The following is a 14,694-nucleotide window of genomic DNA, read 5'->3' as shown; positions in this document are numbered from 1 at the left end:
TGTATTGTAATCTGAACAGTTGGAGTGGAAGATTGCATTGTTCTTTTGGGGGCTAAATGACAAGTGAAAGTATGCCTCTGGTATACTCTAAGCTGGTGTCTCTCTGCAGGCCAAATTCTGGAATTTCTCTAGATCAGGAATAATGGGAAAGGAAAAGAATTTTCTTTTTAAGGCTCCACTTGGTTATAGTTTGGCATTTTATTATCCTAGTCCTTCAGCATTATTTAGTTACTTTCCTTTTATGACTTTTAATGGATAAAACAAGGTGTTAAATATTGTAAATATTTTGCTGCCTTTTCCTGGCTGCTTCTTTTAGAGTAAACATTAGTTAACGGAGTGGGACAAGGTCTTTGAAGCATGCAGCATTTTATCAGTAGAAGGATGTAGGAAATGAATCCGTTTGTCTCAGATATGCCCACTTAAAATATGGATTATTTGCTAGGAGAAAAACAAAAACTGTTTCCCCTTCTATTGAAAGATCCATTAGTTTGAATTGTGTAATTGTGAGGATTACAGGAATCGTCAGAGTGCCATGAGCTAAAGACTGGGAGATAGCTAAGTCTATTCCATCTGAATTGAGCTAGTAAATTAAATGAGACAATTCCAGGAAATGGCCTTTAGCCCTGCTACTGTTACACAGGAAAAAATCAGATAGATTCGGTAGTAGTATTGTCAGGATATTATTATTTCCCTTAAATAGAAATTTATCAATTCTCTTACTGAATTTGACCAATAGGTCTGAAATGGAATCTGTGTTTTGAGCATTTGACTAATGTTAATTGGCAGATTGTGTAACATGTGAATAAATGGTATGAAAAAAGTGTGAAGCTGGCAGTGAACAGTGGAAAAAATATCACTGAGGAAAGAAACCTGGCTGGCAAGCTCACCTCAGTATGGACCAAGACCAAAGCTGTATGATACCTGAATAGTGATGGTGGGAAGAAAGGAAGTGATTGGAAGCAAAGAGGTTCTTTTGATTCATCCCAGAAATCAGAGCAATTCAGTTCATCAGCTTCAGTTCAGTAAGATTAAAAAAAATAATAGGGTCAATAAGGCATGAGGCGTGAGTCAACAATTTTAGACAAAGTTCAGTTGTTTTAAGACAAAAGGAAAAAATCTGTAAACGAATGGGATGGAGGTCAGTTTTGTGCATGGAAAGAAAATATACTGAGAAATAGATGGTAGTTGCATTTTTGCTGTCATAGTGGAAAAGATGATGTGAAAAGAGGGAAGATAAAATATATGTATATGGGAGTGGATTTGGGAAAGATACTGAGGAAAGAGAGAGAGAATTCAGAAAACTGGGAACACGTCTACCAAATGATTGTGGCAGCAGCATTTTGAATGCTCTGAATGGAAGTGGATTGCGTTGCAGACGTGAAAAGAAAGATTGCAAGAAATATTCAAATCATGTTTTTATGATTGTAGCAATGGCGCCAGAGAGGGAAAGATATATTTGAGAGAATATTATAGGCAAAAAGTATTTGTAGCACAAAAATCTATAATTAATGTTTATCTTCTGTGACTGTGGATGCTTCGGATGTTGTTACTTATGATAAAAGCTGATGTATGCAGCTAGATCAACCTAAAATGTGTTCAATTGCAATTGTTTTCAGGAGCTGGAGTTGTTCTTTCCCTCCAGTGGCGGTCACGGACCAGTCAACAGTGCAAAATTCACAAACTGTACTTGTTGCATTATTAAGCCTCATGCGGTTAATGAAGGTAAGCAATGCAGATAGTGGAGGTGAAAGCAATGTGTGCTTCATTGTATCCAGATCATTCCTGTGCCCTTTTTTGGGAGAATGAGACTGCAAGAGCACAGGGTATATTTCATAGTACATGCAAAAGTATGCAGATACGTTGTCTTTCATACACCTTTAGTATTTCTGCAGTTCAGTTCCATGAAGAGTGAGCCATGCGCTTTCCATGTGGATACTTGTTAATTTCAGAATAAGAAGAGAGAGGTGAAAAGAAGAAGGATAAAAATATACGTGAGATTTGATGAATCTCACTGTGGCAGCTTACCATGTCTTTGCTCCTGTCTGCCCACCACACTCATCTGCAGGAGGTTAGCATCCTCACAGCAGAGTGAAAGCAGGACACCTGGCCATATTGCAGGGCCTTCCACTCACGCAGTACCACGTTACGTTAAAATTACTCACAAAGGGAGATTTGTGCCGATATGGATCTTGTTCTGCTGAATACAGTGGGGATGGAAAGCAGAAAGGGCTTGTTTATTCCATGGAAATGAGCCAAAGACCTAAAGCATTTGTTGGACTCCATGATGCTTTCTGTGCTGGAGAATGCCCTGTGAGCTCACCGTATGAGTATTGGAAATGTTTAATGCCCAACTATTACCATGCAAAAATAATCTCACTTTTGTGTCCTGTACTTAGATACAGGAGCATGTTAGTGCAGTAAAATATTTTGGCTCTGGCACTGCAACAGTATTTTTGAGTGCAGAATAAATATTGCCATGTGAGAGCACCAAGTTTTTTCTTGGTAAGATGCAGAGCACACTGCAACGTTTTAATCACTTCGCTGTGGATAGCTGAAATGGAAACAGCAGAAGTGGCCGTAGCAGTTTCCAGGCCTTTCACACCTCAAGTGGGATGTCTGGAGAGCTTGCTGAAAAAAAAATGGCTTTCACAAGAATGAGTCTCGCACTCGCTGCTGATAATATGCCTGTTATCTGTTTGAGGCCTTGCATGGTATCTACTGCTGATAAGTCTGCCATGCAGCAAAGACAAAGTGATGTTCCTTTTACAGAAATACAGGCAGCAGCTGGGACTATGATCTTACCTAGCTAAATGTTTGCAGAGGACAAACTTTTCCATGGCAGGATTGTTAGGGTCCTTAATTTGATTGTGAAAATAGCGAAGTGGATGGCTTGGGCTGTGCTTTCTTATACTTAAGATATAATTTCTATTACATATGGGGGCTCAGACTCTCTCTTACTAAGCTCAGGTTGTCCCTTCCTACTTTTAATCTTCTTCATTTCTGTAGATTTCATAGTGCCCTGTCTGTTACTTTCTTTTTTCTTGAACTGCTCAGAATTTTTCTGAATCACCAAAGGACAAATTCCGGCCCTGTTTGCAGTCCCCTCTGGGAGCGTGAGTGTCTGGAGGAGGTGGGGGTGGTGAGAGAGAGAGAAAGAGGTACGGGTACAGCTGAACAGAAAATGTAAGTGCACACCCAGCTTTGCAATGAAAGAAAACGCTAGACAGCCTGGACTAAAGTCGAGCTTAGTATCCACTATACGGTCCTTTTTCTCACACCACAGAGGGCAGGAAAGGCAGACCACAGCTGCCGAACAGCAACTAAAATTTGAAAGACAAAGTGTACCTTGTGCGAACGTTCTCCGTCCGTATAGCTTTGATTACTACCCTCAACAGAATTAAGAAATCAAAACTGAATTTTCTTTTCTGAGTCAGCAAAGTGTTTTATCAATTTTAAATTAGTATCAAGAATGATGGAATTCAGGGACTGGCTATGCTTTTACCTTACTAAGCTCTGTTTTTCCTGCTTGTTTTCTCCAGTGTTACTCTGAATGTTTCAAAAGCCACAGGTGCTGCATCTCTTAAAGAGATTATGAGACTGAGGAGGTCTTGTAAAACTTTCCAGAAGTCTGGCTTCTGATGGGGAGTTGGGCTTAGGGAAGTGAAGAGTCACTGGGGCTGGGCAGTGGCCTCCCTCTTTGGCTGAGAGCACTGCTGTGGCTTCATATTGCAACTGGACTGGTTCCAGTCTGCAGTTTGAGGCAAGGTGAATCCTTCTTCGCAAGGGCTGCAGGAACTCTCCAACATTGGCCCAATGGGCCAGGAGTGTCGCCGGGGAGAGGATTTGGCTTTCTTAGCCTGTCCTCTTCTGTCTTCCTTAGTCTTTGTCATATTCTTCTTCAGCCTATTTTTGTGAGTAACAACAAAAATATCACTGAGTGGCATCTCTTTTGGTACCCTTGGTCTTCTTATAAAGCACTTTGCATCATCACAGTTGGAAGAACCATGCACAACAGAGTAGAGAGCTGTGCACTAGCTTTGCACCAGTTTTTGGAAGTCTTAATTCTGAAATTACTCTCTTATGATTAAACTGCCTGTTTTAAAGTTGAAGGAACATAGCCTTTGCCTCCTATAGATTTCAAAGCTTTTAGAGTTTTGAGCATGCTGTGTGGCAGTGGCAGGCTGTCTCTACGGAAATGCCACCATTCCTTCTTCCCTGTGCAGTCTGTTTTGGAGTCAGGCAATAGCATGCTGAAAGGGTTTGGGGGGACCAAACAATCTGCTCAGGAGAACTCCCAGCTGCCTGTCTGAAACAGGCAGACAAGGGAGAAGCCCAGCTTTAGGGGTTAGAGGGCAAGACGTGGCAGCAGAGCAGGTTGGCCCCATGGATTGTGCATCTGTAGGCAGAAAGTTTGAGAAAGGAAGGGCTGAGCTCTTTGGGCTCAGCGATCCGTGACAGAGTGGGGAGGCCCTGCTCGTGTTGTCTCCCTTTCAACGGCTGTTAGCAACTGTGTTCAGTGACACCCGAGACATTCTGGTTATGCCAGCAACATCTCCTGTATCTCTGTTGAAGTAGGTGCTATAGCAACTAGTGAGCTGCCCTTTTGGCAAAATTGCATGTAGAAGACTGCGTGGTCTTAAACATAAGCAATTTGCTTACCCCCAGCAACAGTGCTTCTAGCTGTGGCTGTCCACCTTGCTGTTTCTGGTGGGGAGAATATAAGTGGAAACACAGCAGCTGGAGAGGAAAGGAAATCCTGTGTGGCCATCAGTGTGAAAAGGTGGTTTGGCAGAGGCAGAAGCGTGGAGAGGAATTTATGTGGGTCAAAGCAGCAGACCCTCTTATGCGTTGCAGATTTGATTTGTGCTCCACAAATTTTCAGTATCAAGTATCTAAAAATAAGCCTTTTTGTCATTTCCTATGCGTTGCTGTGGCTTTGAACTTGGTTATCTAATTACCATGAATATAATCTGCTCATTACACATTTACAATTACGTGAAGTTTCACTTACATACTTGAGCTTGTATGGAGCTTTAGTCTTTATTTCTGCAGAAACATTTGACCAAATTCATGATTTGAATTTTGCTTTCCAGTCCTTTTTCCCAGTGTTTCTTCTTCCTCCAGAGTCAGTTGCATAACTGATTCTTAGAAGGAAAAATCTTCTGGTTTTCCATCCTGGAAGATGGTTTGCTTTAACCACAGCTGTAAGCTAGGAGGCTTTTCAGCGAGCTTACCTTGCTGTCAAAAAGCTGGATCTAATCTCTAGTTTGCGCCGGTTAATTCTCGGACAGAGTCCTTTCTTAGAAACTGACTTGGATTACCGTAGAGGGTTTATAGGGTTCCTATCCAGCAACAAAGCAGTGGAAAATCACTGTTGCACTGATGGGCACACAGAAACATCTGTTGCTAGGCAGCCGCAGCAGCGCAGCCCCACCACCTGCAGCAGGACCTGGCGCAGCGCTCACGCACGTCCTAAGTCCTGTAAGCGAGAGCACCGAAAGTGTCTGCCAGGCTGCCGAAGAACCCTGGGGCCTGATAAAGGGTGTCGGGGGAATTACGCAAAGTTTAACTTCAGCTGTCAAGGGTGCTGGTAATGCTGGAGGGGTGGTATGGTATCGCCGGCCCTCTAGTAATGTGTATCGTATACGCCTCTTAAAGAAGTAAGGCAATAGCTGTTTCGTCAGTCTGGTGTCAGCATGACGTCTTCTGTGGAGGATCAGAGATGGGAAGCCAGCTGGGAACGCCGCTGAAGGCAATGGACAAGACAACTTCAGCTCATTTCTCTAGCAGCTCCTCCCAGTGGAGATGAAGCACGTCCCTGGCTGGCTGGAAAGTTGGCAGCAGCAAGGTGGTTGCATTTTAACCCTGAAGACGGTTTGCAAGAGCAGGCCAATTCCTCTTTATTGGGAGCTGCAAGAATGCAAAAAGCATTCTCAATGCTACTCCATGCAGACTTGTTCTGATCAGGGGTGTGTCGGGGGGAGACGATGTGGTTTGACCCCTCTGGAATCTGTCACGCTTTTCAGTGTCTCTTAGCTGCCTCCTTCTCTTCTCCTGAGACCAGTTTTCAGTAGAGGAGGATGGTAACTAGTAAGCACAGCTCCTCAGTATGTTGATTAGGATTGTAGGGTTTAATTTTTTAATAATTGGAGAGTTTTAGTGTGGATCTGTGTTCTGTAACCCACTTGCTTCTTGCACTTGAAGCTTCTGATAATTCAGATACAAGATCACAGTTGCAGTCACTTAGACATTCTCTTTTTTATTAGATCTGGAGGTATGAGCAGTAGTGTTCAGAAGCTGAAATTGTAAATGCACCAAAATGGATGAACTTCAGTTTAATGCCCTGAGGACAGTTATGACTCGACTGTTTTGTTGGCAGAAATAGCACCTTGTAGATTACTGGGTGGGATTAACTTTAATGTATTAATGTGTAACAGTTTAGTCATGTTTGCTGTAGGAATTAGAATTTGGTATTTCATGACTGGTTTAAGGTTTCTTTGATGTTGCTTTTACCTAATTCCTCTGAGAAACGTGCAGGGAAAAAATGATGAAAATTGTGATGATCAAGCTATAAAGGCTGAGGTCAGAAGTTTGTTATATTTCACATTTTGGACTTAGCTTACAGCACAGAGCTTGAGAGGTGAAATCCTGCCCTCCTTTTCTGCAGTGCCAAGCTGAGACATGGGTCCTCCTAAAGCCAGAGTTTTGTCAAAAACAAATTTGGCGCTAGAACTGTGCCATGAACTTGAAAAACAAAACTGCTAGTCAGGAATTCGTTGGACCTGATGCAAACTGAAAGGCCTGCCTAGAGGTAAGGAAGGCTCTACAGTCTTGAGGGTGCCTAGATGTGAGACTGGCTACCCAGACAGGTTTGTTCTCCTAGTATGTGTTAAGCTTGAGATTTTGTTCTGACATTGCTGGTAAGTTAAACCCTTGTCCCTCTTTTGTAATTAAAAAAAAAAATAGTAAGTTACAGTGCGGTCTTCCACATTATTCTTCAACTAAAATTTAAGTCTCATAGAAAACAAAAGGAGCAGGAGCGGGTTCTTCCCAAATGGAAAAGATATTCTATGGAAATGTGGTTTTAGACCTGTTCTGAGTGGATGATAAATCTTAGAGAGCGCTCCTATCTTAACTTAAAACATACTGGACTGTTTTAGAAATTCATAGAACTTTATACTGATCAACAAAATTCTGCGTGACAGATAACCATAAGAATCATATTTCCTTATTTATGCAAAGACTTAAAAAAATTTTAATGAAAAGAGTAGTTCCTTGCTCCAGAGACAAACCTAACTTTGACAAAAAGAATACCAAGGACAGTAGTTCGGTCTCAAGCAGGTACAGAAACAGGGTTTACTTATTTAGGATCTCAGATGAAGTTACTTTACAAGAGAGAGTGGGGAGAGAAGGACTGAAATCCAGCATTTTAGTAGATTATATGTCTGACTGCAAACTACTGAAGAGCTGTTCCTGACACGCAATATACTTATTTCTCTTTGAAAGAGAGAGGGCATTGCTGTGAAAATGTCCAATTGACCTCTGTAATGTGCTAAATATAGTTACATATATATAGTTAAGAAAAGAAATAAGCTGGAAAAGAAAAAAAGGATGAGATAGAAGAGGTGCAAATTTGTCATAATTCTCAGGACTAGGTATCTATATTTTTGGTTTTTATCACAATGATTTGTATTTGTTAGATAAGATTTTTAAAAATTGTAAACAAACTCTGAAAGTTTTTTTTTTTTTCACTCTGGGTTTTTAGACATAAGTTTGAGTAACTCATTATTTTGATTTTCAGGAAACTTAGAAGTAGAACAAGGTTTTCAGAAAGCTGTTTTCTCATACTTGAGAAAAAATGAGGAAAGCAATTTTCTCATAAGTAATCTGAAAGTACATCTTCTGTCTGTGATAAGTATTCATAATAGACAGGTGAAGTGCAGATGCTGTGGACTTCACCTCATCGTAGGCAGAACTTTTCTTTGTATCTTGTCTGCAAGGTTGAGTACAAAGGGGCGTCTGTGATAGCCTTGATACGCTTAACAATTAGAAGTCTGGAAGGAACTATTTGAAGATAGAATCTGGAAAGGGAAAAAAAAAGTGGCATGAACACAGATCTTTGCAGATGCTTCAGAGGTACAGTGGATCGTTTGAGATGTGAACTCTGGATATTCCCACATGCAATATGACAATCTTAGTGCTGCAATCATGTGAAAACTGCCTAGTAAAGCACTGTGTTTTCAGATGCAGGCATTTTTTTGCAGAGGGATTTGCCCAGGCAGAAGACGTATTTATGCAAAATTAAATGCACTTTGTTTCTTATGTTTTCCTTGAATATATTATATATAGGGTATTGAAGTCTTTGGTGGTGTCTGATGGTGCTGGGTTTTTTTGTTGTTTGTTTGGGGTTTTTTGTTCTCTTTAGAGAAGCTAGGAAAAAGTGATTAAAATAAAAGCAACCTACTTTACCACTTTATCACCAATTTTTTAGAAAAAAACTTAGCTTCCATGAGAACAGTAGTCCATCCACTTCCATCTATGTTTTAAATTCTTTGCTGGAGTTGTAATGATGGATATCTCTTGCTTGGGATGTTTGTTTTTGAAACAAGCCTATGTTGTTTCTTGATTATTTCCTGCGTAAAGTTTTAGCAACTTGGCATTGGCTTCCCAACTTACACTGACTTTGGATTTCAGTGGCTAGTGGGGAAGTGACATTTACTTTTTCAAAGTATGAAAAATATATTTTACATTTGAATTGATTAAGGTAGAGGGGGAGGTGAACTGAACCTGGAAATCCTTTCTGACAGTTTGAGACTGGAAGGAAGAGGAGGAGGTATACTTCACAGAAAAAAGCAGATAAAATGGCTCAGCCAATCCTTACTGAAGCTTATGAGTATCCTCCTACTACTGGAAATAGAGTGTTTCCCAATAGTGTTCAGTAGACTTATATTAGTGGTGCTCCTGTTGCTGAAAATCATCTCTCTGCAGGGACGATGGTGTTAACATTAAAAAAAGAAAAAGACATTAAGAACGAGTTAATGCATTAAGAACTACATTTTGGGATTTTCATTCTTGAAGGGTTAGAGAAAAGTTAATTCTAAGAGTGGTCCAGGGAGTTTCAGGCTAATGAAATTTCTTTCATGCCAAGGAAACTGATGAATCAAGAGTCTATAATTTCATTTAAACCACTTAGATAGTGATGATATGATGGACATTTACCAGCATGTCTTTTTTGAAGGAAAATATGCTTTGCTGGTCTCTGAATTCTCTCAGTATGCTTTCCGTGAAGGAAGGTAAAACAGAGCCAGATAGTCTAATTCACTTGAATATCAGTGCCTTCGTCAGAGTCCCTTGCTGTTAGGAAACCAACATTTTCCTTTAGTGAGGGAATTTATACGTTTAGATTTGTGCAGCATAGGCATCTGCATAGCTTTAAATATTTTCCTGAACATTGGACTGGACATGAGCACATCAAATTAAAAGGTCTTTACAAGTGAAATCTTGTCACCCATCCTTGGGCCAGTTCTTGTCAATATTGTCATTAATGATTCCGGTGGGGAAGGACAGAGCATGCTTGCAGTGTTTGCAGATGGTACCAAGCGTCTGCTACAGTTTTGGAGGATGTGATTAGAATTCAGAACATTCCTGATGAACTGCAGAAATGAAGCAATGTGAAGAAGAAGAAACTGAATATAAACAACTGCACAGCACTACCATGGAGGAGGGAAAATAAATGCACAAATATAAAATAGAGAAGAGGTGGCAGGGTATCAGTGAAAAGTCTGTAGAGAAATGGTTGGAATAGGGATATAGCATAAGCACAATCAGCGTTCACAGTGCTGGACACACTTTATTTAGGGTTTTTTTTTCAGTAACTAGTTCTGCTCAGTGCTGGTCAGAACCCAGCTTGTGTACCATGTCCAGTTTCTGGGCACTCTGTTTCAAAAATAACATAATGAACTGAGAGCAAAAAGAATAAGAGATTTAGCCAATGAAAACTTGAAGGGTTTCATTTATTTAACCTGAGATGGAGAAGACAGGGATATACAGCTTTCTGTATGTAAATTTGGAAAATATGTGCATATTTACTAATTTAGAGGAAAGATTTAATCTAATCATTAAGGAAAACTTCAAAGTATATCACTGGCCTGATATCTGGGGATGTAATGGAACCTCTGTTACCAGAAGTTTGGGGGAACATTTTAGAAAAATTTTAAAAATGCAGTCAAACTTCACTATGCCTTGGAGCAAAAGATAAGTATCTTGAAGTCTCTTCTCTTACTGCCCTTTTCAAATCAGAGTGTAAGGAGAAAGGCAAGGTATTGGGTCTGAAAAGAGCCAAGACACAGAATGTAGGAATATGTGATCGTCTTTTGCCAAGTTGAAAATAAATGGTAGAGCTTACAGTATATTTACTATTGATCTAGGACAGGGAGTTGGCAAACCTTCCACAGGAAGTGGAATATAAAATTAGTAAAGGCTGGAGCAGATTATAGGGGATCTCCTGAGGGTTTTAACCTCCAGAGTTAAGTTAATTGACAGTGTAACAGCAGGTTAAAATTATTGTTCATAATTACGGGCTAATGCAGACTACAATGCATAATTTTAACCATTTCCTCTCCGTAACTGTAACCATTCATGAAAAGTGTTCAGTAGGGATAACCAGAAAAAAGAAAGAAATATTAGTAGGCATACAAACGGTTTGAATTATTATACTGAATGCCATCATATAATCCAGCAGTACAGCCTCAACTAAAATATCATGTTTAGTTTTGTTCACACTCAAGAAATAAGCAAAAGTAAATGAAAATCACTATAGCCATAGAAACATTCTCCTGGCCAGAGTGATTGACCATATTCTTTTCAAGTGAATAAAAATCAGAGTTTATGTGCTGAAGGAGTACAAGATAATGAACAACTCAAAAGAAAGAAGTAAAAAGAAAAGCAAACCAGATATTTCTTTTTAAGCTTTCTCTTAGCACAAGAACAATGAAAGCCAGAAACTAAGCCTTTCTGATTTTTTGTAAACATACAGCCATCAGTTTGCATTCAGCATTAACTGTTGCAGAGGTACTGATCTTTCCTTCTTAATCTTTCTTTCTTCCTCAAATTCCCTTCTCAAAGGGCACACACTGCACAGCCAAATTGCTGGATACTTTCTGTAGCCTGGCTGTGATCTTTGACTTGAATTTCTGTATGGATTTTTGTATCTGAATTGTAAGTGTGACTCTTCCCATCTGTTTCCATGCAAGAACTCCCAGAACAGGTTTTTTTTTCTACAGGTTTTCATCATTTTGTGTCTTAATGCCCTGTCTGGCATTCACAGGCGTGGTCTTGCCTTGTTCATAGCAGTTCAGAAAGTTGCAGCTGGGATTAAGCCTTTGAACCTTCTACCCGCTTTGAATCTTTCTATTGATTCCTGTTCTCGGTCACATCAAGCGCTCAGCCGTTTTGGTTTCAAGGTCCCCTAAGATTTACTGTCTGTATGCATAATTCTTCTTGTGCTAGCAGAATGCCGACTTCTATTCTCCGGTAGAGCAGTGCTGCTATCTTTTGTCTTCACTCTTTTAGTATTTTCAGTTGAATATTGTTAGTAAAGATGTTCACCGGTGCTGCAGCGTTGATAGAGCTCTCCATAAATATCTGTAAAGGTGCACTTCAAACTTCTTAAGGTTCTTCTATAATATAATGCCTAGAGACAAATGAGGAATGATGGAAAATCTTGGATTCTATCACTCTGAACAATATTCTGTCATCATTTCCTCACGTGTTCCTCTTTATCTTCTGTCTGCATCCACTTGCCTTTCCCCCCCCCCCATGGTTAGGCTGGGTAGCTTTTGAGCTCCCCTTCTCTCTGTTGGCCCAGTGCGTGTCGCTCAAGAGACCCTCTGTCCCTCTGTGACTCGCTTCTTTGTGCTCCAGAGTACAAATACAAAAATGACTGGATATCCTTTTTCATACGACACGCAGCGAGGCTGGGAGATCAATAGCTGCAGATTATCACTATGGCCAAACTTTTGGGGAGTCTAGAAATGGTGTATTTATGTTGCGTAGTAAGAATGCCTAGAGTTGTGTTATTTCTAAGTAGAAAAAACCTTCTTCTCTAAGAGAAGAGATAGATAAACCTTGTTCTTCGGGGGCAGGTTGATCAACTAGTGGGAAGAAACGCACTTTTTGAGAAGGACGTCTGTCAGCTTCCTACTGCACGGCGTTTTGCAATGTTATCTGAAACAAAGATTCGTGAGAACTTCAACTGAAATACATTGCAGGAGGGCCCAGCTCCGAGTCCCGCTTTTTCCTCTTTTGGAATTCCAAAAGGGCTTTGCTCAGAGTCAAGCCTGATTGTGGTTCTCCAGAGTTTTGGCACAGGACCTTAACACTTGGCAATAAGGAATCAGATAATTTCATCATACTGTGAAGAAAAATTGCATTTTAAAATGTCAAAAATAGACATGAAATGAAATTGCTACTTATAGTTAGTGCTACTTTAAGCATCTGGTACCAGTTACTTCTAGAAATATGTTATTGGATCATTGATCTGATCAGTCATGGCAGTTTGTGTATTCCTGTCAAAAACCTGTTGTTGTTCCAGAGGAATTATTTTTAATTATTGGAAGGGTATTAAAAAATGACATACAGAGCTTGAGATGAGGAAGCCAGTTCTTGACTTGCTTTGAAGGAAGTCTGCTGTCTTGCCCAATAAGCTCTTAACAGTGGAATGGTTAAACTGGGAAACAGGCCAAGAATAAAGGGAAGAGAATGTAACATCCCTAGTCGTAGGGCTGGTGGTTCGTAGTGCTCTGGGACTGGCAGGTCTTGGTAACACAGCTGTTACATCCCATTAATTAAAGTGCTGTTAGGTTAAAAGTGACTTTTCTGAACTGTTTTATTTTATTTTAATCCATAATTCTGCAAACAGTTGTAACATTTTTCAGTCTGATGTCTTCCCTGCTACTTTCTGCTTCTTAATGAAGTACAATTTTCAAATGTTGTATGTTATAAAGCAACAAATTGTAGAAGACCAATGTAACTGATGAGGTCTTGGTGCCTTATCATTTTATCTGATTAAAATATGTGGGAAGATAATCTGTCCTGTATTAGGTGCATAGTAACATAATGCTGCCTAGGAGACATAAAGCGTGTTCACACTCTCTCTCTCTCACTCTCATATTTGTTAGGATTAGTACTAAATTCCCCCGGTTGTATTCAGTAATGCTGGTGATTCTTTTGTGCTTTGTGACTGAAAATGCATCATAACTGGTGCCTAATCTGCAGCTTTGATTTGGGTTCTTAATGTAATCACATTTTAAACATGCACTGGCCCTGTTTGAAGGGTCCTTAAAAAGTTGTTTTTTCACTACAGATCTGGGTTTTAAAGTTGAAAACAAAATGTTGCAAGCTTCTGAAATGGCACTCTATCTAATTAGTTCTTCTTCTTTTCTTCAGCCTTATCTGCCCACAAAGGAGAGGACACGTCCCAGTTTAGTCATGCAACTGGCTGAAACAGATCCCAAGCTGAGCCTTGAGCTTCCACTCTTCTGTTGCTTGGGGATTGCCTCTATGCTTTTTGTTTCTATTTTGGTTCAGGTAGAATTTGAGAGGAAAGTGTCCCTTGGAAAAGTGATATGTGTATTGCCTAAACTGGGACAAGGGAGGCCAAGTCACTGGATTTGCAGATCTGCACTGTCACTGGCAACTCACTTATCCTCTTGTGCCTCAGTTCCCACATCTGGGAAGCGGAGCTAACATCCTGCTTTGCAAACATAAGTGGAATCTCATGCCTCTTCCTCAAGGCACTTTGAATTTTTTTGGGAAGACATCTGTCTGTGTATGATGGTGGCAATAATTCCTTTGATTAAGCCTTTTGGGTGTTGCAGTCGTGGGCAATCTGTCTGGAGCAACAAGGTGCTCTGTTGCTCTGATGAGCGAGAGTGAACTCAGGAATACAATGTAGGGGAAAATCTTGATAGGTTTATCACAGTTAATTATTAAATGAACCTTGTATTAAAGACCTTTATGCAAAATACATTCCTACTTTGATTTCTGTCATTAAAGGAGCCTGTCTCCTCTCTACAGAGAAGAAAAATCTTAATGACTTCAGTAGAGAAACAGCCCAGAAAGCTGAATGTTTGAGTCCCCCTTTGTTTCTCTAAAACATGGATTTTGTCCTCGGTAAAACTACCGAGGACAAAAGTTCTGTAAAAAGCAGATCTCCGTACTACCCCAGAACCTGATAGCTGATGAGTATTTTAATTAAATTCTTGCCAGCTGTGAAGGCCTATGCGAGTGGTGCATTCTTGACTGATAAAGTGTAAAATAGAGATCTGTCATGCAAGGCGGCTTTCTCACACCAAGGTAGCCTTGCCCCTGCAAGTGGCGGTTGCCATTTGTCTGCCACTGCCCTTTCTTCCCTCTTTGTTGGTTTCTTGTGAAGCAGTGGCTGTTGACTGGAGTATTGGCTCTGGAAATCCAGAATGAGGAAATGTTTGTGCTCTGTCACAGATTATTTATTCATTTATTTATTCTGTCACAGATTATTTATTCATTTATTTATTCTCTGAATGATCCCCAGCCGGTCACTTAATCTCTTTATAAACTGGCCATTCATCTCTGAAGTCAAGACTTTAGGCTGGCTGCCTCGCTGGAACCTGTGTGTGGAAGCGTCTTTCAGCCTTTTCAGCAGCGTGGACAAAA

General features: G+C 40.3%; 1 protein-coding gene across 1 annotated transcript in view; it reads left to right on the top strand.

Annotated features, from left to right (window-relative positions):
* NME7 (NME/NM23 family member 7) overlaps positions 1-14,694 on the top strand; it is a 77,014-nt gene that overhangs the window by 21,487 nt on the left and 40,833 nt on the right. The window contains exon 8 of the mRNA XM_059822371.1: positions 1,617-1,722. Coding sequence (XP_059678354.1) covers positions 1,617-1,722 — 106 coding nt within the window. The remainder of the gene's footprint in view (positions 1-1,616; positions 1,723-14,694) is intronic.

Source organism: Gavia stellata, chromosome 1 (genome assembly GCF_030936135.1).
Source record: "Gavia stellata isolate bGavSte3 chromosome 1, bGavSte3.hap2, whole genome shotgun sequence".
In the NCBI taxonomy this organism is placed as follows: domain Eukaryota; kingdom Metazoa; phylum Chordata; class Aves; order Gaviiformes; family Gaviidae; genus Gavia; species Gavia stellata.
Note: the sequence above shows the minus strand (reverse complement) of the source record. Positions and strands in the feature narration are given on the sequence as shown.